This window comes from Bicyclus anynana, chromosome 6 (assembly GCF_947172395.1).
Source record: "Bicyclus anynana chromosome 6, ilBicAnyn1.1, whole genome shotgun sequence".
NCBI lineage: Eukaryota > Metazoa > Arthropoda > Insecta > Lepidoptera > Nymphalidae > Bicyclus > Bicyclus anynana.
Genome location: NC_069088.1, coordinates 10758691 through 10784814, shown reverse-complemented (window position 1 = coordinate 10784814; position 26124 = coordinate 10758691). Strand labels below are relative to the sequence as shown.

General features: G+C 38.8%; 2 protein-coding genes across 2 annotated transcripts; both read right to left on the bottom strand.

Moving 5' to 3' along the window:
- Positions 1–550: 550 nt before the first annotated feature.
- Positions 551–17587, bottom strand: LOC112056120 (sterol regulatory element-binding protein 1). Its single transcript, XM_052882000.1, has 16 exons — positions 17381–17587; positions 16683–17300; positions 15946–16205; positions 15221–15454; positions 14128–14320; positions 13682–13869; positions 12983–13170; positions 12170–12406; positions 10815–11427; positions 10061–10196; positions 8833–8983; positions 7659–7758; positions 6964–7041; positions 5488–5670; positions 4671–4806; positions 551–3687 (listed from the first exon to the last, which is right to left on the bottom strand). Exons 1-16 carry the CDS (start codon positions 17445–17447, stop codon positions 3470–3472), a joined length of 3600 nt encoding a protein of 1199 aa, XP_052737960.1. The 5' UTR covers positions 17448–17587; the 3' UTR covers positions 551–3469.
- Positions 17588–18949: 1362 nt separating this feature from the next.
- On the bottom strand, positions 18950–23722 carry LOC112056119 (uncharacterized). The gene is made up of 2 exons (XM_052881977.1): positions 23411–23722; positions 18950–22440 (listed from the first exon to the last, which is right to left on the bottom strand). Exon 2 carries the CDS (start codon positions 22421–22423, stop codon positions 20936–20938), a length of 1488 nt encoding a protein of 495 aa, XP_052737937.1. The 5' UTR covers positions 22424–22440; positions 23411–23722; the 3' UTR covers positions 18950–20935.
- Between the last annotated feature and the right edge of the window lie 2402 nt (positions 23723–26124).

Sequence of the window (26124 nt, the reverse complement as noted above, 5' to 3'; positions counted from 1 at the left end):
TAAAGCACATCTAAAACGTTTCTCAAGTTATTTTTCTTTTCGCAATAACCAACCACCTAAATAACTCAATAGATACAAACAGGATGCTGGATTTTATTTACCTTCTGAAAATGTTACTTATATCGAAATTGACACATACTATCCATAGTAAGATAAAAAAAAAAATACCGACCGAATTGAGAACCTCCTCCTTTTTGAAGTCGGTTAAAAAGTGTCGCTTACTATACCTAATTTGACGGTCATAATTCAGATCTGTACCTCCTCCTGGTGCTGTTAATAGCGGATTTTTTTAAACCTTCAGAGGAAAATGGGTAGTTTATCTTTGTCACACTCTTTTTGGACTGTACCTACTGTATAACTTATTTTTGTTTCACAACTATGGAAGAAAGTGATTACCACAAGAGAATCCTAGCGTGGAGATCACAGATCTATATTAAATATTGTTATTCATTTACTTATGAAATAATAAACATTTTTTTTTATTATAGATATAGATGAACCACAGGTAAAGCCACAGGGGTCTCCTACCCCTGAATAAAAAAAAAACATGTTTCTCTTCACAAATAATAATTTTATTACTATGATACATATTTAAAATACATTGCTTGCATACAATAAATTTATTTAACTTAATATTATTAAAATAAGTAATAATATGCATGAAAACAGTGGCCATTGTTAAATTTACATAAAACTACCAGTCTATACTAATATTATAAAGAGGTAGTTTGTAAGTTTGTAAGTTTGTCACATTTTTTAAATGGGGTAATCTTCGGAACTACTGGTCCGATTTCAAAAATTCTTTCACCAGTAGAATGCTACATTATCGGGGAGTGCTATAGGCTATATTTTATATTGGTATCATATATATTAGCCGAGTTAACACAGTTTTTGTCATACAGGTCGGACCGAAAATCTTCTAAGGCAGACTTATTCGCATGCGCTGCCTTAACCATTGTGTAAAATTGAAATTAATCTATGGAGGCTTTATGTATCTTTAAAAGTTCTACAAAAAAGTCCGCGACGCCATATATCTATCTTCTATATATTAGCAGATATAGTACCTTTTGTGTTTTAAAAATTATTAATTTTATATACTTAGGTTTGCGTCATTATTTATGCTACTTAACTTAAATCCTTATCAAAATAAATTATTTAATAATCACAAGGATATTATGGAGATAAGGTTTGCCCTTTATAGTATGTTAATTAGTTAAATAGTTTCGGAGATAATACAAAATTTCTAAAAGACGCAGAAATTCCGCTACATGACGCCCCGCGCTTTCAATTACGTAGTTCCCGTTCCCGTGTGAATATGGTGATCAAACATAGTTTATGACACTCGCAAGTAACGTAGCTTACTACTGGTAAAAGAATTTTCTAAATCGGTCCAGTAGATCCAGAGACTACCCCTCTTTAGTTTCTTGGGAAATAGTCCTTTGGTCATCGCACCACCCTCAAAGGGCAGGACCCATTTTGCTAAAGGTAGGGGAAGGGTAGGGGTAAGGTAGGGAAGGTGTAGGGTACGAGTAGGTTAGGGTAGGGTAGGGGTAGTATAGGGGTAGGGTAGAGGTAGGGGTACGATAGGGAAGGGGAAGGGTAGTATAGAGGTAGGGTAGGGAAGGGGTAGGGTACGAGTAGGGTAGGGTACGAGTAGGGTAGGGTACGAGTAGGGTAGGGTACGGGTAGGGTAGAGTACGGGTAGGGTACGGGTAAGGTAGGGGTAGGGTAGAGGTAAGGCAGGGGTAGGGTAGGGTTAGGGTTAGCGGTAGGGTAAGGGAAAAGTAGGGGCACAGTAGGGTTGGGTAAGTTTAGGTAGGGAGTAGGGTAAGGTAGGGGTAGGGAAGATGTGTACATAAGTAAAAGCGAAAGCGAAAGCATGACCGCTATCACACTAATATTTTAAAGACGAAAGTTTGTGTGTGTGTGTATGTTTGTTCCTTGGATGAAATTTGGAATGGAAATAGATTTTATTCTGGATTAACACATAGGCTACTTTTCATCCCGGAAAAATCCATGGTTTCCGAGGGATTTCTAAAAAAACTAATTTTACGCGGACGAAGTCGCGGGCGTCCGCTAGTATAAAATAAAATGGTCACAATGTCTTACATTATTCGCTTTTATATTGCAATAAAATAAAAATCAATAATTACAATACACCTTTCTTAACAAGAACTTTTTTTTAATATAGTACAGTACAGTTAATGTTCTAGAAACTAGATGTTGTTTTAAAAATCTTAATTTTTTTTAAAGATATATTTTCTAAAAAACTTATTGCTCTATGCGCACATAGATTACACATACATTACATACGCGCACTAAAAATGTCGACAACTCACGCAAGCACCATTACATACATATTATTTTACTCAACAAGTTCTTTTTTTCTATAATTCATTTATTTATTTATATTTATTTCTAATTTTTAACAATGTTGTTACAAGAATCTTGTTAAGACAATAAGAAAACTATTAAACTTTAATCCGCTCCTCCGGTTGCGAGGCTCTGCGTGCCCAAGCAAATTAAAAAATGTCTAAGGAACATGTGTTCTAAAATGAATATTTTCGGAGTAAAAAATATTTCTTTTGTAAATAGATCTTAAAATGTGTCCCTTATACGTATCCTTGTAAGTATGACGTAGCCAAGTTTGACGTATTTTAAAATGCAAGGATAGATGAAGGCGTGTGCTTAGACCTATAAAAAATGGAACTGTTTCGCACCCAAATTCACCAACAAAAGTCTGTCGTTTTTTGAGGGGGACGAGATAAACTCATACATCGAAAACATTCAACACCATTAAGTATATTCTTTGTCCATACACTACACACAACTATATAATTGACTCGCAATACACACACGTGTAATTTTTACTCAGACTAACCAACACATCGCTTAGACTATCCACAGAAAATATATATTATATAGAATGTTCGATTACTTGATCGATTTTTTGCTGTTCCGTCAAAAGAATCGATTCTTTTTAGAAATCGTTTTTATTACAAATTTGATAAAATTATGGTAGAAATATTTACAAAAGAAACGTTGCTCCATCTTTTACTAAAATACTAGTTTTTGGCCCTATTGTTATGCCATTCAACTACACAAACCGGCATTTTTAGGAAGCTCTTTACACGACGAAAACGATTACAACAATAAAACATCGATTCTATAGCGCTTTTTATAAACGCATTAGATCATTGATTCTTGATCTTTGACAGAGGGGTAACGGTTTACGAGGCAGGTCCTTTCTTTTAAATGGTCAAATGACGTGTGTTACATGGATTGTCGGAATTATTTGAATTACTTTGTATGAATTCATAAAATTTTTATTTTTTAGTTAAAAAATATTAGTTATGCAGTTCGGTTCCTAATAGTTGACTCGTCAACGTCTTGAAGTTATGGGATATATCCCGAGCACCATGTATATATAATAAAGTCCAGGTGATTGAGTTTTTGTTATTGAGTGTGTTCACGGGGCAGAGGGCAGGGTGCCCACAGACTTCATGAGGTGGTAGCAGTGCGGCAGGCGGCTGCGGTGGCCGATCTTCTGCAGCATGGCGGCCGCCTGCGCCAGCATGCCGGCGCGCTCGCCCGGCGCCGCCAGCACCGCCGCGGGCAGGTGCTTGCACGCCATAACCAGCGCCACCGCGCGCTCGCCCTCACCTCCGCCGCCTTCCAATGCCCGCTCTGCACAACACAGATTTATATTGAAGTAAACAGCTACAGTGCCCGCCACGAGATATTATGTTTGTGAAGTTAGCTGCGGAATGAGTTAATATATGTAGTAGTTAACTATGTACATTTTTATAGCATTATTGCCAATTTTTGTATTTTTCATTAATAATGCTATTTCAGTAGTAATACCTGCTTGGTGTGTTTCATTATATCGTCGAATTGATGTCTAAAGGAACTATTCGGTTCTTGGCGATCGCGATCGGGTCGTACGACTGCTTAGTTTTAATATATATGGAGCACTAAATAAATCCCGAGACAGTGTCGCGCGACCACCTTTGTTCCATTTAAAAAATGTATGTACATATGTATTTATTATAATATTATATATGTAATTATGTATTGAAATAATAGTATAATATTTTTTATTAGGTCTATAGTTTAACTCATTTTAGTTCTTTTTGGTTATTTATTATTAAGTTTATTTTTCAGTTTAATGTCATTGTAGGTATTAGTTTAGATTATAAGGCTGTGTTCGTGGCGTTACCCAATCTGTGGTTCCAACTGAAAATCAGCGCTACGTGTCCAAATTCAAATGGTCACGTAGCATTATGCTGAGCTGGGGCCATTTTCTGGGTTACGCCACACATCGCAGGGTATTGTCCTGGATGTCATGGTGTACTGGAGAATATCTCCAGTGATGTGTGGCATAATTTCGAAATAAACGCATTTTTCTTTCTTTTCTTTCTTTCTAGTGCTCCATATAAATTCATACTAAGCAGTGGGTCGTACGACCCGGTCGCGGTCGCAGATCGCGGTCGCCAAGAACCGAATGCTACTTTAATAATAAATAGTTTTTAACCGACTTCAAAAAGGAGGAGGTTCTCAATTCGGTCGGTATTTTTTTTTTTTTGAGTGTGCATATTTATTTTTTAGTGCATATTTTGACATTTCCATAGTGTCGATGTATTGATAATGTTGTGTACTGGGTATGTCACCTTTCCCGCATATGATGGAGGAGCGGTTGAGCCGCGGGCGCAGACTGCCGTCCAGCAGCTGCTGCGTGCGGCGCGGCGCCGCGCCCGCCATCATGCGGCACACGGCCGAGTGCAGGAACACGCGTGACGTCACCCACTGCGAACAGCACGCAGTCACCTTACAAACATGTCTTCTACAACGGCCTCCGTGGCGCAGTGGTATGCGCGGTGGATTTACTTGACGGAGGTATTGGGTTCGATTGAGGTTTTCTTAGTAGGTCTTGCTGGTGGGAGGCTTCGGCCGTTTGTTACCACCCTACCGACAAAGACGTACCGCCAAGCGATTTAGCGTTCCGGCACAATATCGTGTAGAAACCGAAAGGGGTGTGGATTTTCATCCTGCTCCTAACAAGTTAGCCCGCTTCCATCTTATATTGCATCATCACTTACCATCAGGTGAGATTGTAGTCAAGGGCTAACTTGTAGAGAATAAAAAAAAAACTAATATCACCAGTTGCTCTGTCCGGTATGTATTATTTACAGTTATATAGGAAAAAACCCCTGGGGCCCTGAGGAAAGTACGGCAGAAGTGATGCTCGTGCTGAAAATACGCTACTAATAGCGCTACATTGCAGCTAGGATGCCGGCAAACAATTTAAATGATATGTAAATGAACATGTATGTATACAACAGAGGACAACTCTGCAATGAGAAGTCTGGTACAGCAAGCTCCGAGCACAATCACAACGACGAAGTTCCACCAGCTCTCGACTCCGCCGCGCGCACCTCCAGCACCCAGTCGCACACAGCACTAGCATCAGCTGCAGCGAACAGTTACCGGCAGTGTCTGCGACAGTCGGCGCAGCGAGTGCAGGTCTCTCTGGAAGGCGCGCAGGTGCGGGTGCGGCGCGGGCGGCGAGGCGGCGGCGCGGCTCGACTCCGCCGCGCGCACCGCCGGGCTCGCCTCCCACACGCCCGCGCGCACCTCCAGCACCCAGTCGCAGCACAGCACTTGCATCAACTGCACCCAACAAATTGTACCATTATTACAAATACACAACCCTATTGTAATTGAAATCTATATATTGTATCCCAAACCTAAATGACCGCCATGAATGTATATATCGAAACCAGATCTTAGAACTGATCACTGGCAAAACTGTGTAGAAATTAAAAAAAAAAACTTTAACAATAGAGATACAAAAAATAAGTGCATTTTAGTTACATTCGTAGCAGTTAAATATTTCTGGAAAGGGAAATTATATTTAAATAAAGCAACTGAACACAAAAATAAATATATAACTCACCACATCCAAATAAAACTTCTAAATTTTAAATAGCAGGCAGGCATACTTGAGTTGGCAGCGACTGGCGCGAGAATTGCCTTGTAGTGATATTGCACAATGAAATGAAAGTGCAATGCAACTACAATGCACTCCCGCAACAGTCAAGTAAGTTCTTAATCTTCATCTTGCAATACATCTATATATACATAACTATACTTTATCTAAACTCATGCAATAAACCTAAGAAAATAAAAGCACAAAATTAAAACCACAGCAAAAAGTGTGCGTCTCGGATCGCTCGGCAGAAGTGATAACTTACACCTGCTGCTGTATGCATGAGAAAGGGAAGCCAAACAGAATGGCGCCGTAACGCGTTACGTTACGAAGCAGTTTAGTCTCCCATAAGAAGTTATCACTTCTAAATAATTTATAACTTATCTATCACACATGCAAGGGCTTACAGAATATTATTTGCATGCACCTACTGTTTGTCTTCTTTCGAAAGTCTGTTTGGCATTGTATGTAGTGATAAACAAGGATTTAAAATTAGACAGTTTGGTATGTAAGATTGAAAAAATGTTCTTTAAAGAAACATACCTTTTCGTGACAATTTTGCAGATAAATGCGCAGACACATTCCACGGAATTAGAAAATAACTATACTTTTACTAGTGGGAATCTTCGGTCGTGGCTAGTTACCACTTTACCGACAAAGACGTACCGCCTAGCGATTAAGCGTTCCGGTACGATGTCGTGTAGAAACCGATAGGAGTGTGGATTTCATCCTACTCCTAACGAGTTGCGCCGCTTCCATCTTAGATTGCATCGTCACTTACCATCAGGTGGAATTGTAGTGAAGGGCTAACTTGTAGAGATGTATTACTGGATTTGTACTCTATATGTACTATAGTAGCAAAAGTTATCCTACAGAACTGACTTTAGTACTATAGTAATTTTATTATCAGTAAATAAAATGTCATTATATTATCTTAAATTACATAATTAGTGTTTATATTATGAGTCACTTACCATCATAAGCTGCGTCGGTTTCCGGCAGCAGTAATACGCCAGCGAATCCGCTAATCTGGTTCCAGCAATATCACACACCTATAAACAAAAGTTTATTCTATATTAAAGTTGAAGAGCATTTTGCCTATTTGTTTAAGGGTGCTTGCTCTTAAGCTAAGGGCTCCCGCACACGGGCCACCGGCCACAACCACAAAACACCGCTACCGGCATATCTCCTGTAGTTTTCATACATTTTGTACGGACTCGCCGCACACGGTTGACGCCGGTGGCCGCCACACGCTACAATAGTCGCTGCTCGCTTCTTGTGGCCCGCACCAGCCTCTATACGCCGATACAAAACGCTGCAACACGCCACTCGCGCAGTGGCCACCGATCACAAGTGTCGAACACCGGCCACAAGTGGCTGTCGCGGGCTCAACTACTTTTGTGGCTCCTTCTTGCTTCTCGTAGCGGCGTTTGTGGCTGTCGCGTATGCGGCGACACTTAGATATGCATTTCAAACAATGTTCTTAATTTGACAGATCGTTTAGGAGAATATATTGGCAAATTTTAGAAATTCCAGACATAAGGAAGTAAAGAAGAAGGAAGAAGGAAGTAAGCAAGTAAGGATATAAGGTTAGAAGGTTTGTATATCAAACGAGACGTGATAGTTACGTGATAGTAATAAAATGAGCTATACTAATCTGCTTACATACCTTGAGTATAGTTTCGGAAGTCCTCTCAATGGAGTGTTCATCTTTACAATGCGCCAGGCTCAAGAGACCGCGGCGGCTTTTGTAGGCCGAGTGGAGCGCCCTGCGACACACCACAATGGCAGACTTGTTTACATCAAGACAATAGTTATTAATATCACAACTATAAACTAACCGCCGTGTTTTATAAACACAGCGCAATTAGAACATCTAGTCTATGCGCGTTTGAGATTTGTCATTGTTCTTAATTGCATTACCTACCGATTCCAATATGCTAAGCCAGGGTTTCTCAAACTTTCGGCTCCACGAACCCCTGTTAACATTTCCAAGTGACAGCGAACCCCTTACTAACTAATGGGAAAATAAGCGGGTCCGCGTATCCCACTTTGAGAAACCTCGTGCTAAGCTGTCCCGTTCAGTACAATGCATTACATTAAGTGTATTGTAGAAGGGGTTGTTTGTTACCTCATAACTTCGTAATTTATTAACCAATTTTGAAAATTCTTTTTTTGGTTGAAAGGGTATACTTCCATATTGGTCCCATTTAGTTTTCACGAAAATCTGTTTAGTAGTTTCGTGTTAAAATCAAAAAAATAACTGAAATAAGTAAACGAAATTAATTAATAAAAATAGAAAAATAAAATCTTTTCACCAAAAAAAAAGTTGAACCGCATTCAAAGATGCAAAAGCGAAAAATGAAGTCGTATCTATGTCCTTTTTATTAATCGGTTTGTAGGCGGCCAATAAAACAAAATAAACTTTAGGACTCTGTTTGTCATAGCACCATTTTCTGACCGATCAATAGAAAAGACATTTTTTGGCTTTTTAGAGTACAGTGCATTCATGTCATTTTTTTTTTGTTAAAATGATTTTTCATTACATATGGGATACATATCCTACGCGATCTCTTGTAAAAAAAAAATCAAAATAATAAGAATGTACTAATGTACTAATGAAATACAAAAATTAACAAATAAAATAAATTAGCATGGCCTACAATGGAAGGTCAGCTACACATGCCATGTAGTACCCACAAACAATTTGCTTAAAGCTGTTGCAGCTGATTGCACAATAGTAATGAATTAAAAAAAAAAATGATTTTTACACTATCATATTCTATTAACTTCGAACATCTTCGAGTAGTGTATTAGGGGTGTAAAGTTTAAATTGTCCATACCCGGGCAAGGGATCTTCGGAGTTCGCAAGTTCTTCTGGCATCATGTTAAGCTTATCCACAATGTCAGCGGATTTCTGCGAGTCGGCGAGCAACCACGTGGCCGCCACGCTCACGATGCTCGCCCACCACTCCATAACGGGGTCCCAGCAACCTGGTGGGCATATTTTATAAATTTCATTGATGACAGTATCGGCTCGTGCTGGGTTGCAAGAACCCGCTCGTGACTAAGGGCCCTGTGTGGGTTCGAAACTAGTCCGGAGTAGTTAGTTGTATTAAGTGAGTTTTAGTCATTCATAATAAATAATTATAAGCGACACTCACAATACTTTATATTCTAAAAAAGTGGTATACTTTGCAAGGTCTACTGAAACTGAATTCAGGATATAGTGACTAACCTCATTCGGAGACTAGATATTTAAGTATTGTAATTCACAATTGTGTGCAAAAAATCTATATCTTTGCCTAGTGAATAACAAGATCAGACATTATGTATGTTCATGTTAGAATATTGAGATTGAAATTAATGAATAAAATAATAAATTAATGAATATTAGAGATTGAATTATTTTACCCACTCGTTTTTAGTTTCGTCACAAAATTTACATAAATCTACAAGAATTGGACAATAAGTGCTTGAAAATTTGGATTTATTTTTAAATAACTAAATCGGATAAACTTTTATTGAAGTCAATTAAAAAACAAGGTACCTATCTACTCAAACAAAACATAAACTATCTCCTTTGTCCTGTAGTTAATCTATATGGCTTTAGATCACGAGGTCCTAAGTTTGAGTTCCTTGGGCCTTGAAGCGAGAGGAATACAAATAGCAACGGAATCCAAAATATTGCTTCCTCTCGTTGCATTAGTTCAAAAGAGAGAGTGGTACTTCAACTCTACCGCTACATTGTCAACACGCCTTGGAACAGTTTGGTGAGTCTAAGTCATATCTGCCCTCTATAGGAGGCCTGGCTTTGTAGCGGGTCGTTAACATAATTTAACGATGATGAGAGTAAAGATATTAATAACTAGTAGACGCCTACGCGGTTTCAGCCGCGTGGTTCGCGTTCTCGTAGGAATACGGGGATAAAACATAGCCTATAACCTTCCTCGATAAATGGGCTATCTAACACTGAAAGAATTTTTCAAATCGGACCAGTAAGTTCCTGAGATTAGCGCGTTCAATCAAACAAACAAAAGCTTTATAATATTAGTATAGATGAATGTATACCGGTATGGTGTGGAGTTTGAGTGGACACATCGTCAGTGATCAACTTGACGAGGTCCAACACATCACGCGTGTTGCTTCGCTCGTCTGCACACAGTAACATGTGGAGGCTCTTCTGCAGGATCTCGAGGTGGTAAGCCTAGAACAATGGTTAATTAAATGATAAATTATATTATGAGATCCTGGCTCCAGCACCAGCCCAGAGTCGGTGCTGTTACATCTCACACCATAACTCGAAGAGAAATATATGACTGTAACAGAGTGTACTGAAACACCAAGCTCGTCGAGTCGTGATACCCCAGTGGATATGACCTCACCCACACCCTCCGTTTCAAATCCGGTCCGGGGCATACACCTCCAACTTATCAGTTGTGTGCATTTTAAGAAATTAAAAATCACGTGTTTCAAAGGGTAAAGGAAAACATCGTGAGGAAACCTGCATACCAGAGAATTTTCTTAATTCTCTGCGTGTGTGAAGTCTGTCAATCCGCATTGGCCCAGCTTGGTCGACTATTTGCCTAACCCCTCTCATTCCGAGAGGAGACTCTAGCTCAGCAGTGAGCCGAATATGGGTTGATATCGATTGGACCCCCAAGCTCAGCTCAGACTCCGCCACACCCGGAGGTTCCAGAAGCTACTGGCGCACACTACCTCGGACGCACGAGTCATCGCGCGACTAAAGCCCAGGAGTTCCCCTACGAACGTGTCTCCCAACGCACACACACAGTCATAGGCAGTATCTATGTGAAGCACTCACTCTCATAGCGTACGCGAGCGGGTCGGTGATGGAGGGCAGTCGCGAGAACAGCACGTGCGCCGGGTTGGGCTCGTAGCTCCAGTGTCGGGAGCGCAGGAACTTCTGGCCGCGCCCCGTCGTCGCCCAGCGTATGCGGGGGTTGCCCTCGGAGCGCGTCTCCCAACACCACCACACGCACAGACGTAGGCAGTATCTATGTGAAGCACTCACTCTCATAGCGTACGCGAGCGGGTCGGTGATGGAGGGCAGTCGCGAGAACAGCACGTGCGCCGGGTTGGGCTCGTAGCTCCAGTGTCGGGAGCGCAGGAACTTCTGGCCGCGCCCCGTCGTCGCCCAGCGTATGCGGGGGTTGCCCTCCGAGCGCGTCTCCCAACACCACCACACGCACAGACGTAGGCAGTATCTATGTGAAGCACTCACTCTCATAGCGTACGCGAGCGGGTCGGTGATGGAGGGCAGTCGCGAGAACAGCACGTGCGCCGGGTTGGGCTCGTAGCTCCAGTGTCGGGAGCGCAGGAACTTCTGGCCGCGCCCCGTCGTCGCCCAGCGTATGCGGGGGTTGCCCTCCGAGCGCGTCTCCCAACACCACCACACGCACAGACGTAGGTAGTATCTATATAAAGATAATAATACATTTAAAATGAACAGTTTAATTTTACATAATATGAAATAAGCTTGCATCTGACCACCAACACCCCTGTTGGCCTACGATATATCTCTCCAAGAACAAAACAAATAACAGAAATAGTGCTGTCTCATGTTGCGATGGAAAGAAAAAGAGAGTGGTAATTTCGCTATTAATCTAGTTTGCACAGAGTACACTTCTTGTATGTTATGCTTGTGTCGGATAAATGGGTTGTCGATTATTGAATGGGAACCTTTCAGGTCTAAAAATTTCCATTACCAATAAACCCTCGAGTGGCAGAGAATAACCATGAGTGAAATCCCGGACTTGTGACCATAGTACGTAGGGTTAAAGACGTCTTTTAAAATTAGCTAACACTCCCCTTCTCCACTTAAGTCATTCACCCCGCCTATCCCAAAATAATCCATAAAGGATCCAACAAAAGGTGTGGACGGAATGAACATCACAACAGCTAAGCCACCCCAGTGGCCTCCCACTACTCCCCACGTAACTCAGAGAACACTTCGTAATATCTCGGCTCGTGACGACACGAGTCAATCGATCGAATGAATCACTCGCGCCGACACATACATTGTAACATACGTGCGCTTTGATAATTACAGCCTCTGCTTCTTTCCGATAGCTCTCGCCTTTGGCTCGAGTTGCAATATCGCCTCAACTTATATCATAATGTACTTTTATGTGCCAATTAATTATTTGATATACTAACCCACACAACCAGTTGCCGATCTTGGGCATGTTATCCTTAAACACCAAAGCGGCTGTGACATAAGTTTCAGCCAGCAGGTGTTTGTTAGATGTGGTTTGAGCAAAGTTCACCGCTTGCAGAGCGAGGAGCAATCGCTCGCCACGACTGCTCTGGCTCGACAAAATCTCTAGTTGAGCCAAACGGTGGGACACGCTCGTCACCTCAGCTGCCCAATGCTGGGTTGCCCGTCTTGCTGGACTGTGGAACAAACTAACATTCGTACAAACTTTTTTGACAAATTAATCAAGCATTACCGCAGTTAGGAACATAAATGAAAGTTACGTAGGTAACGTTAACCTTTTACACAGTGCATGCAACCGAAGTTCTAAATCAGCAGACAGCAGTTCCGTTCACAGTATTTTTTAAAGGATTCCCTAGTCAACAAGGAATCCTTATAGTTTCGCCTTTCCGTTCAGCCACATTTTATAACTCAACGAATATTATTTATAGAATTACTACAAGTTGTAATATTTGTAATTTAGTAAAAGATATTAATATGATACTCATATCATATTAATATCTTTTTTAAAGGGGTTGTTAAGTGGTAATGTATTTATTTTACTCTTATCTCATAGTGTGCTGACGCTATTTTCCAAATTTTTAATTTTTTCGTCATTTAGTTTTACAATCATTTTAGTTCAAGAACTGGCTACCCTAGCTAGATTAGATAGACCTGTATTAATGATATCCAGCCCCTAGAATAACGAAGGTAAATTTCTTAATTGCTTAAAATAAGCTCATTTACTGTTTTAAAAGAAAAACCAAGAATGTTACCTGTCACTCCATACATCACCAGCCCGCTTCGCGAGGAACCCTCCGAAGGGAAGCTGTTGTAACACTTGCCGCAGTACTGCAGCTATCAAGGCCGAATATTTCACGTGGCCCGGACCGCCTGCTTGTACACTTTTACCACATGCAGCTAACGCCCTGTGTAGTTCTAGGCGAGCATTTGGTAAATCATCCTACAAATAGAACAATAAGTTATAGTTTCGCCATGTCCGTCCATCCATCTGAACACGGTTTAGGGCAGAAACTATTACTACTAGAATCAGCTGTAATTTAGCATGTGTAAGAAATTAAAAAATGTTAAATCATTAAATAAAATCGTGAAAAATATTTTTCTACTGCATGTACTTTTAACAAATTATTTACAAGGTCAATAGTTGTTTTAAAAAAAAATTACCAGGTAGTAACTGCACTTCATTGACGCATACATGCAAACATGTTGTGAAGAAGCAATTTTCCGTTTTGTACAATTTGTATGTATAGAGCCAACTGGCACGTCGATTTTCTTTCTACAATCGAAAACAAGAAAAATTAATGGGAATGACAGATTTTGATCATGTGACCTGTCAATAGCAAATGTCATTCCCATACATTTTTCTACTTTTTGAAGCGTTAGCTATCGTAGAAAGAGAATTGACGTGCCACTTGGCTAGGGGGGCAGATTACTGATTTCCAAAAATCACATACCTTTTTCAAATAATTGTCTGCTTGTCGCTTATGTTTGTAAAATGTTTCAGCCTCTTTTGATTGTGGTTTTGGTACAGAGTCCCCATAAACTAAAAGTTTTATGAGGCAACCTCCGAGTATTATGAAATTTATGACATAAATTATGAAAGTGTTGAACAGCCATGCTCCCCAAGACAAGCCGGTTATACCTGAAATCACACTAATATTATAATGGCGAAAGTTAGTGTGTAATATGTGTGTGTGTGTTTCTTCCTCTTTTGAGCCGCAACTACTAAACCAATTTGGCTGAAATTTGAAATGAAAGTAGATTTTACTCTGGCTTATTTGTAAAAAACTGAATTCCACGAGGACGAAGTCGCGGGCGTCCGCTAGTTATTAGCTAGCTACTCTCTCTATCTATTGAAGTGGAGCATTCACGTAATAGAAAGTGAAAACTTTTTACTTACCTAAGTCATCATCTGACAAAATTCTTCTTTGATCAAATCTAGCAGAATAATCATGTGATGAGGAATCTGACATAATATTTCCTAAGAAAGAACTAAATGGATTGAAGGCGAGAAGACCAACCATAAAAGCACATAAGGCTAAACGAGAATGGTCACCCATACCCATCACAATTTTTGAATACTTTTCTTCAACCTGTAAAATGAAAACAAAGATATTAGAACTATAGTCTGGCAAGGTCTCTGATAGAACTCCCATGATATGCGGGCGACGGGCGGAAAATCTGCGCAGGTCGTGCATGCATTAGTTGGTTTTTCATTCATCGTTACACGCCCCCCGCCCCTCGCGCAACATTGGGAGTGTTACGAACAAAGTTGCTAAGCTACAATAAATTATAAAATGAAAACCTTGGAGTACATCAAGACAGCTACAATTTTTGAGTGGAATAGTTCTGAATAGTCCTAGATACTGGGGACTGATCACTTGCCTAGCTTCATCAGACATTGCCTCTAGAGAGCCTATAACACTCACAAATAATGTGGCTTTTATTGGTGAAAGAATATTCAATTCAATAGATCCAGAGATTACCCCCCTACAACTTGACAATGTCACTTTCCATATTTATAATATTAGTATGTGGAAGAATTGTGGTGGTAATACCCAAAAAACCACCACACAAACCACACGGACCACAGCACGAAGACAAAGAGTCACTTAATGGAGTGACCTTTAACTTTAAACATTATCTACTATGAAAATTTCAGTTTATAGTCAAGTGACTGATAACTGATAGATGCAACTGAACTGAACTGAACACAAAAAATAATAATATTAGTATGGATATAGCTTGGAACACTATATAGACATACTTTTCATCTCAATATTGCCACTTCAATGGTATCTATCAGGGTGTAATTGTGGGGCATATCTAGGGAGCACAAAATGTCATATGATGGAAATTGTGGGACATATCTAGATAGCACTAAATGTCATATGATGTGTTTTGCTTTAACATTGTTGTTTATGCATATACTTCTTATATACTTTATATCTTTGTTATAAGTTCCAATTCTCTTTAAATATTTTAACAAATACCTTGTATTCAGGAGAAGATGGAGAATCACTGTCAGTTCCATGGGGTGAGTGATAGGGAGATGATACATCACTGTGTGGAGGAGTGTACGCTCCCTCAAACACTCGCTCTTTCAATAATCCTGATTTCTGACAAGTCAGTTTAAGAGCCGTATTCTCTTGCTTCAATCTTGAATTTTGATTTTGTAAGTATTTTATGTAGTCTATTGTTTTACGTAATATTGCAGATTTATTTAACTGTAAACAAATGTACGGTGAGTTTAATGATAACCTCACGATTATTTATCACCACTGAGAGGTTGTGGTTTGATCCCTGAGCTGGTATATTGTCACAGCCTACTTCTATATACTTCTAAGACAGTCTTTACTAAGTAGTTGGAGGGGAATGGGAAAATTTACCATATTTAAAGGTTATGACAGAATTCCATAATAGAGCTAAATGAATTTACGTAGCCAAAAGGATTAGCAAGCTGAAGGGGCAGTGGGTGGTCCATATTTGTCGCAAAACAATGGCTGCTGGGGCAGACATGTTTTGTAGTGGAGATCATGTACGAGCAAGCAGTGTAGGATCCAGCTAGATGGTTCGACAACATTAAGAAGGTATTAGGAAGTCACTGGATGAGGAAGGCGGAGGATTGTATGTTGTGGTGTGCTCTCGGTCTACGCCTAGCAGTTGACGGATACGAATTATGAAAAAGATGTGGCAAATATTCATTAAAAAAAATTACCTTGGCTTCTTCACCAACTAACATATTCTTAAGTTCGATAATTTTATCATTAATACTAGTCCTGTATCTTCTTTCAATAGCATTGTGAGCACTCTTCTTCTTCACCTCCCTAACTTTAGGCTGACCTGTAACAATATTGTCTCCGTCCAGCACTAAGGGTATGCCAGTTGTAAGCAGTGTTGGTCCACTGTTTGTAAATAGATGTATGGGTTGACTTTCATTCCCTGATTTTGCATTGGTAATAATACCTTGTGTTGTACCTAAAATATAATGTTGAATGTAGATAAATATTTATTTAAAAAAAATTAGAACAATGTTTGTGTTTTAATACTAAAGGTTTTCATTAAATGTGGATATTTATGTATTATGAGCCAATTCTGAATATTGTTTTTATTTCAAATTGTGCACAGGGGCATGTAAAAGGTTGTAGATCAGGGTATGCACTAGCAAGACACTGTGACCAAACAGGAAAAAGTGCATTAAAGCATTACCAAATAATTTGTTAAGGTATGCAGTGCTTTAATGATTTAATGAAGTGCGCGCCATTCGTTGTGCACTATAGAAACATGCGAAAATTCATCACATTTGCAGACTTGTCACTGTACATTCTATACCTCAATATAGACATGCAACCATGTGAGTGTGCACCTCTGCTGAGAGTTGGAATGGAGGCACAAGCACAATTGATTAATACATAGAGGTCTGTGATACAAAAAAAAACTTAATAAAAATCTTACCTTGCACTGGTGTACTTGTATACATGAGCGTCTGTGAATCAGGATTTAAAATATTTGATTGTAATATCACAGGTGAAAAATTTGAATCTGCACTCTTTAAAAATACAGGTCTGACAGAATTGGCATTATTTGGTAACAGCAGCTGCTGTTTTGGTTGTTGCGACTTAGTGTGATTGCTCTGTTTACTAGCCTCCACCTGTACTAGCGATGCCCTCCCATCTGGTAGCCTCTGTAAGCTTCCCTGAGCCAAGTTAACATACAGAGGACTCTGTATTACTTGTTGAACGATCATCGGTGTCTGTACTGGTTGGGTTTGACAGTTCTGAGTCACATCAGGCAATGGTGATCCTTTGATATCCAAGTTGTAACTTTCTTCCCTACCGTAGACCCCCAAACCGGGACTGCTTTTTGGTTGTTGGGCATGGAACTGTTTCATATTATGTGGCTGTTGTGACACTAAGGGGTTCCCCTGCGTGTTGTAATACGGAGAAGTTTGGGGTGATGAAACATTGGGATTGTATTTCGTGTCTACGCTCAAAATTCCGGAGTCCGTGTCCACAACCGACAGCTCCTCTTCTAGCTTCTTCATGAAATCTCCATCACAACTGTTTAGGAAATCTATAACAACATTAATTAAATATTAAGACTCGAGTCGTAAAGTTGATGCAATTCCGCGAAACTGATAGCAATTAACTCACCTTCTATTTCAGAGATATCGCGTACATTAAATACATCATTGTTCATAAAAGGCTCCATGTCATCCATGACTACGCTTTTTCATTAAGGAGTAAAATAATATTTGAGAAAAATACGCAGTTTTCGTAAATTCATTACGCGATGAATTTTCTAAAAACACTTCACAATGTTTACGTTCAGAACTTTTGTTATATTTTGACATGTGATCGGTTTAGCCAATCAGAGGAAAGAATTTTGGTGGTGCGATATTACGTCATATGGCGAAACGTTCAGGAATATGAATTGAAATTCTACCTATCTGTACCTAAATTGTATGACACATTATTGTAAGTGCAAGATTTTAAACATTTTTAATTATAATAATTATTAATATTTATAAATACAATTCAACAATACAATTATATTTGGTCTGAGAAATACAATTAATAATTTTAATTGTATTTCTCAGACCATAGCCATAGCGCCATCTGTTAGATAGTTGTCATACTATAAAAGAATCTTTACCGTAGCAGCTGCTAGATGGCGCTAGGTTTCACTTTCCATTAAATAGATCTGAAAAAAGTTAAATAAAGAGAAAGAGTTTTTACGGCAGCGAAACTTATACTTTATGTGCATTTTATTTAATTAGACGTACTAAAAATTATAATTTGCTAGTGAACAAGGAAGATAAAATCAAGTAAGTATTAGTACATTACATTTAAAAATAACCGCTTTCATTCATCGTCCTTAGCCCTCATCATCATCATCATATCATCTCATACATGTAGGATTTAAACTTATATACCTATGTCGCTTTAAAATTCCTACTATTTTATTTTTTAAGCATTAATAGGATACGATACCCATTATGAATTATTAAATCAATTTAAAAGTAAGACATCCTTTTAAATTGATTTAATAATTCATAATGGTTATGGGTATGATAAGGTAGCAGGCCGCGGTGTCTACGCTGATGGCGGCAGCGCACGGTGAAAGACGCGCAGAATAGGTTGCGCACAAAAACGTGACGCTGTCATTCGTTCATCGAATTTTATACTGCCCATATTTTTTTCATACTGGGGGCTATGTATAAAAAGTTGATTCATAAGGAATACTTAAAACTCCAAAAATTTTAAGTAGGTAACGAAAACAAATTCGGCTACTGTGTTGTCTATCTGGGTATCATTACTAATCTACCCTAATAATTTAAAGTGGAAAGATTTGTTTGTATTGATTGATTGATTGTATATTTGATTTTAAAAATATTTCACACATGGAAAGCTAGATTTTCAGCGAGTAACATCGTTTATAGCCTCAATAGCTTAACGGTAAGGGCGGTCAGACTCATCACCGAGGGGTGGCGGTTCGATCTCCGCCCCGCTAGTCTATTGTCGTACCCACTCCTAACACAGTCTTTCCCGACTAGTTGGAGGAGAATGGGAATATTAGTTACGTTTAAAAACATATTATGTGAAATATTCTTTAAAAAAAAAAATCCAGTGTTCCTATATGAACGGGAGCGGCGCCTGTAAAAACTTGACGGGTCCGCTAGTAATAAATAAACAAGGTATGTATACCAGTAATAGTCTCAGTTCGATATTAAACGTTTAATTTATATTTATAACATTATATTATCTGTAAATATAGTTCTTACTGTATTAAGGTACGAGATAAACAATACTCGTTTTAGTTTTACTACTATAGATACATACATAGCCAACTACGTAAAATAATAATTAGTTACGATATTATTCACAACTTACAAAATCTGAGAGCATTGGCGTAGCTGTAGGGGAGGTAGGGCCAAAATGTGCTATCACTAGTTACATCTAATTAATTATAAATATTTTATTACATTTTTTAATCATATTTAAATTGATTATATATATAAATTCTGATAAGATTTATAAAGTATCGCACATTAACAAGCTACGCCAATATTTTATACATTTTAGCTCAATAAAATCGGTGCATAACATCAATCATAACTTTATTATATAGGCACAAAAGTATTTATGATATGATCACATAACATCTTGACTAACTAAACAAATCGTGAGGTATTTCATAAGGCTTATAGACTAATAATTCATATTTATTAATTGTGTTCCCGACACAAACAAATCTGTTTTAAAAACCACGCATTAATATCTCGGTTACATTTAATAAAACTATGTGTAGTGCTCATAAATATTACTAAAGAACACAAAGTGTAACTACTGGAATGTCCGCAAAAACTCTCGTCTCCCACATACAAGGCACACCGTGACAATTCAGTAGTGTAGTTTCTACACAAACTCTCGATCAACCTAATTAAAAACATACCTATGAAAATACTACAAAGTATCGATCTATGGCATTTCAAAACTAGACTAAAGTAACAAATCAGTCTTCAAAAAATTACAAAATAATAAGTTTCATTATCATTTAACTTAAACAATGTGATAAAGTTATTATAAAATAATTAGACATAGTTCTTTATATCTTAAAAGTTAACATGTTAGAAAAAAATCAACAGATTTTATAGATAGAAACAAATAAAGTTTTCTCCAGAGACAGAATTGATTATAATTTGTTTAGATATTTTAATTAGTTACAATTATATTATTATCTCGCGAAATGTATTTAATTGATTTTTTAAATAAGCTTAACTTTACTAAAATTACAAAAGACGTGAAAAATTCTATCACCACTATAAATAATATGGTCACATAGCTTTTTTAAAGATTGAGCATCCATACTTACTACGTGTTTGACTCCTTATATTCTAATAAAACGACCGTGCTTGTGCAAATCAATCAATGTTGGGAGAAAAAGATGTATAAAACTAGATATCAACAATGAACAAGTATGGCAAAACAATGAAAAATATCTACTTGGTAAATTAAATTGATTAAAAATACGTCGCTATATATAAGTGATATGAGCGTATTGCTACGCACGACTCCTTCGGTTTAAACTTTAAATGCAGTATTGACTACAAGTTTATGAAAAGAATATCATCGTGCGTTGCGACGGACTAGAGTTAAACAGTAGCGAGCGTGAGGTAATGGCGGCATTTCAGTCTATAAACATCACAGTCGCGGACAAATTGCACAATAACTCTTCCAGGCGGACCTACCTGAGGTCACATTTTAGGCTATGTTGCCTTCCTGATCTTCAACACTAGATAAATACAACTTACACAACGCTACATGCTAATTAAAGCTAACCTAGAACTAAGTATTCTATTAACAGAGACGTAAAAGTTATAAAACATAAAGAAACGATAGAAGAAAATAAACAAACATAAATCACAAAAGACACCGACATACCCTCAAACGGAAATTTTATTTCGTTATCGGGTATAAATAGCGTTAAGAAATAAATAGAGTAAAGGAGAGGTAGAAAAGATATTATAATGTGGCCGCGGGGCCCATTGCAATCGCCCGGCCGGAGCGCCCGGTCAGCAAGGCATGCGCGCGCGGCGCGTCCTACCAGTAGCCTACCATTAAGTGCCTTACTTCTAACTTTGTACGACTAAATCAGTCTTTACGAATGTTCTCTTTTTTTTCACTTCATGTACGTTTTTACACAGTTCAATCTCTTTCGGTTTTGCAGTCTAGAGCAAAATTACGAGGGGGCAGGGGCACGATAACACCAGAAGGTGGGTCTGGATCACGTCGTCGAGCTATTGAAAGATCTTCGACGTGATCATCATCTGGAGGTGGCGAATGAGGCGAATGTGGTCCAGGCGGGCTTCGTGGAGTAAGTGCAGCGTGCGCTGCAGCAGCTAAAGCCATCGCATGTAATGCCTCTCTACCACCGTCCCTTGTTGCTCCTTCTAGTGCTTGCTGTAGAAACGATGGGTCAATAAGAGGAGTAGAAGGTGTTACGTCATCGTTTCCACCCGTTCCACTTAATCCATAGGGAAATGCTGCACCGTTCGATTCGCGCTTGACTCCGCGACTCATAGGACGACTCGTTGTAATACCAAGTTTTTTCACTTTATCGTACAATGTACGTGATGGCACGCCGTATTTACGTGAAGCTTGAAGAGCGCTCATTCCATTTCGCACGCATTCAATAGCTGACATAATATCAGATCTCGTGTATTGTTTGTATCTTTTCCATTCCGGTTTCTGTTGTGGCGGAACATAAGGTGCTAATCCCGCTCTAACATCTTGCTGAAAATTCGTCGGTGGTGGAGATGGGTGGAAGGTGCGCTGATTGTCTTCTTCAAAAGAACGTTCCGTGTAAGGTGAATGTGCATCCTCTGAACGATCTGATCTATTGTAATGAGGAGAAGAAGCCCTGGATGACAATCGACGGGGCCGGTAATCGAAAGGACGCTGAGGGCTAATCGGTCGTTCAGATTCATGCGCTGATCCATTGGAATGTAGTCGAGTCGACTCGTGCTGACTAAGAGGATGGCATACGAGAGACATGGGTTGAGACGAATCTACTGGAGTCGTTTGAGCTAGAACGTTACGTAAAATAGGAGTGTCGCGTGTAGCTAACATACTTGATAATTTTTTTCGTTTCAATGGATTCATGTCAGCAGAATCGTATGCGGCGGAGAGTACGGGTGCGGTTGGCGGGGGTGGCCAGCGATTTATCGGCACCGGCGGCGACACACTAGATGGCGCAGCGGGCACCACTCGCGGCGGAGACACGGCCGGAGTTCTCTCACTGCTTCCTGGTCGTCGTCTTAACTCCGTCATATCAAACAAACCTTTGACTTCGAGTTGTTCCGCCACTTTCATGATGCGAGGTATATGAGCCTGCGTGACATTCACTTCGCCCGTATACATGTACTCAAGTAAAGCGCGCATTTCAAAATCCTTAACGCCTGGAAAAAGAATGCTGCAATGATCCATAGGCACATCTGCTAATATAGATTGAAAGTACGGAGAATTCGCTGCTAGCACTACTCTATGTGCTTTGAATGTGACTTGATCGTCAACCACCAATGTGCAGTCGACATATGTTTCCACTTTAATCAAAGCCTCTAGTATTTCCACCAAATTGGTTTTGTGATGATTCCATTTCAAACAAAAAGTTTGTTGACCTTCGCTGCTCCCCATTTTTCTTAGTTGGGATTCTGTAATAAAAAGAAAACAAAATTAAAACTGAACTTTCTTATTGAAATCTTATTGGAGCTATTTTATTTTCTTTAAAGATAGAGAAAACTTGATTATAAACTTAATCGGCGCGAAAATAACAAATTGTTGACTAGTGACTACAAGTCAAACCAAATTTTGCAAGTATCACATTATTTATTTACTTAATTGCGACTGTACTATATTTTTTTTAACCACTATAAAAAAATACATTCTAAATTATTATTGTAATTCTAAATTACCGCATTATTTAAATCTAGATGTAATGTTAAAACAATTAGGCGTTTATGAATTTATTCCGATCAATAGATTATCTATAGATTAATAACAATTATGTATTTAGATAAAACTTCACTGTTTGAAAAAAAATGTCCAATTTTGGTATCGCTTGCAGTAAATAAACACGTACCTGGCAATATGCCCTCGTAAGTCGAACCGGGATACATAGTGAAACCCAACAAATAATAAGAGAGCACAAAAATAAACTATTCGCACCGCACAGTTGCGTGCACGTCGCGAGCGAAACGCACTGCGATGTATCCTCCAGTGCGAACTGCGAACGTATGGCACGGACGAGCGCGGTAGTCCAACTGCACCGCCCTTCCCCATTTACATATATCGCTTTATAGCCCTTCTTCGGTTCCAAATTGACTTTTACCTTTTATTCGGCAGGTAAATCGAAGTTGGGGGACCGGCGGAACCGGCTACGTTTGTCCCCATATCATGCAAATTAAAAAATCTACAAATCCACATGACGTTTCAGACAACTAACAATCTTGTTTACTACGCAATAAAGTGCAAAATGTCAAACGAAACTATTAAAAAATCCTGTACGGGAAATATGGAATATTTCGTAGCACCTCTACGAAAGATGCACATGTGTTTGTTTTGATATTTTTTTTTGTTAAATATTATAAAACTAAATAAAAACTAGCACTGATTAATACTGACCTGCTAATAATTGAATGATCCAGTATCAGCGAAGCCGATTTTGCATTGAAGTTGGTGAACGTTAACAAAAGTTCGCATTAGCACTGCACGTAGTTCGTAGCACTGTGGGGGTTGTTCGCGATAGCTCGGTGCGCCCTGTGGGGGCGGCGTGCTCTAGCGAGCGGCTGGCGATGACTGCTCACTGGTGCAGGCACTCGGGCAGGCGAGGCAAGCAGTCGCGGTCTCTCCGCCGTACCCCGCACCTCCTGCGTGCGCTTTTTACGCACGCACCGCGGCAACGCGTCGCGCGTCGGAGTGCAATGCAATTGCGTGCGGGCGGGAGTGCGGGGCGCGGCGCGGCGACGAATTGCAGCCTAGTGAGGACTGAGGGCGAGCTGTGTGTGCGTGAGTGCGCACGAGCATCGTACGCACTATTCCGTGCGTGTGTGTGACCGTAGATTAAAGCCGAATTCGGCTCGTAAAAAGCTATAGCCTCGCCCCGGCCCTTTGTATGCTAACGTTGAACTTCGCGTCGTGGCATCGGAACCGATTCTTTTCGTTCGCTAATTAACATAAAATAACAATTAATATGCTCTCTACAGTTTACATTAGATAAACACTTTCCTAAAATATAGATAGGGATATTTACTCAATAGAATTTCTACATTAAAAAATTAAAAAATATTGCTTGCATCCCGTTTGTTAAAAAAGATGAAAAATTTCTCTGAAAAATATCGGCGCCTGATAATTAGAAGAGAGAGAAATTTTTCATGCCTTACTTCATAGATGCTTAAATTTACTGCCTTTGCCTACTTGGCATTACAGACCCGTTTTACGTAAATATTTTAATAAGTAGGTACCTACAATATTAATACCTACCTAGTAAATCGTTTCTAAATAATAAATTTAAAAACATTACCCTCCTGACGCAGTCTAATATAAAGTCACATTATGCAGTTATGTGATTCTATAAAATATTAAATAATACAATAAAGGATGGTACCAGGTGCCACAAATAAGGTTTTGATTCTTAACACATAATTAGTTACATGTCTGCGGAAGTAATTGTATAATACCTTGGAAATTACACAATTCATTACTTAAGTAGCAGAAAAATCAACACCAGCAAAAACGAAATGACTGCCATATGCACAGGCATGAATCGGCTAGAAATACCCGACCGTGTTGTCTCTACGTAAATCGCCCCAAAACTTCCCAAAACTACGTGAACAACGCCGCGAAACGGGGTCATTGACACATTGCCTGCGTAGGGAACGCCAAAATAGCGCGAAATGCACTCAAAAATAGAACAAGCTGTGTGCAATATTTTTTGTTGAACACAACTAGCATCCGCCATGAGATGCGTTCCTACAAATTATAATCTCATCTATCTTTAAAACAACTGTGAAAATAAATTTAAAAATGCATTATGATACTCGAATGATACAATCTATACTAATATTATAAAGATGAAAGACTTTCTTAATTTTGTTTGTAGTGTAGGTATATAAGCTCTGAAACTACTGGACCGATTTTATTATTTTCGCCACCAATAGAAAGCTACATTATCAGCGAGTGACAAAGGCTATATTCTTTCCCCGTATTCTATGGGGAACGTAAACTGCGCGGGCGAAACCGCGTGCTCTTCTAGTGTTTCCAGAAATCAATATTTAAAGTCCACCAAAAATTGCCGAAGTTGCGAACCCCATACCAATTTCCATCGTATTATTAGGTGTACCTAATGAAACTTTTTCCAGTTTTTGTGCAGCCAAAAAAAATACCTAATATTATTTGTCCTACATTAAAGGTTTAAGATAATATTTATTCTCATAAAAAGGCTTAACCGCTAACATGAGAACATAATTTTTAACTTAAATTAACTTATATTACTTCGCCATCATGTTTTTTTTTTTTTAAGTTATCTTTAAGTAATCTAAGCATACGAAATAGGTATGGGAAATTAGTCGTTATAATAATTCTTTTTAATTTAACTGAACAATTGTAACAAGCAAGCAAGTGCAAGTCCTAGATTCAGAAACTTGAAAATTAGTATTGAAAATGTTTAGAAGATAGAATTTCTCAGAGGTCAGAGGGATATACCTATACCAGAAGGGGACCTAAATTTCTAAAGTCCTTTAATCTTTAAGCTTATATTAGAGAACCTTTTATTTGACACAAAGGGGTTGTTTCAATTAAACTGATGACGGAAAAGACACAAATATCTCCAAACAACACTAATGCTATGCTGCGTCAATCTTAATCTATTATTAATTATACGGGACACGCGGATTGTCAATGTATCGAATGTCAATGATGGGGAAATGGCGATTTAACCAATCTATTTCATATCAATATACCGCTCTACCAAAGAGACAATACGAGGGTCATTATGACAGCTTAAAACATCGACTTAACAAAATATTATAGTATAAAAAAATGCATTTCTAGTACCTAGTGGTCTAGTAGTAAAGCATACGCAGTTTAAAAAAAATGCTTTTTTTTCATCTTAAGGGGATGTTATAGTGGTTATGGTAATAGAATAATTAAGTCAGTAAAAAGTCATACGCAGTTTAGCTCAGACATTTTTCATTTAACTCTTCGCCCTAACACCACAAGGTTGGTGCCTACATAAAGATATTTACACATTTAGATAATACATACCTAAGTACCTAAAGATAAATCTTTGGCAGTAGGCAGCACTAGCTACTTAAATGACAAGTGATTATTGCATTTTG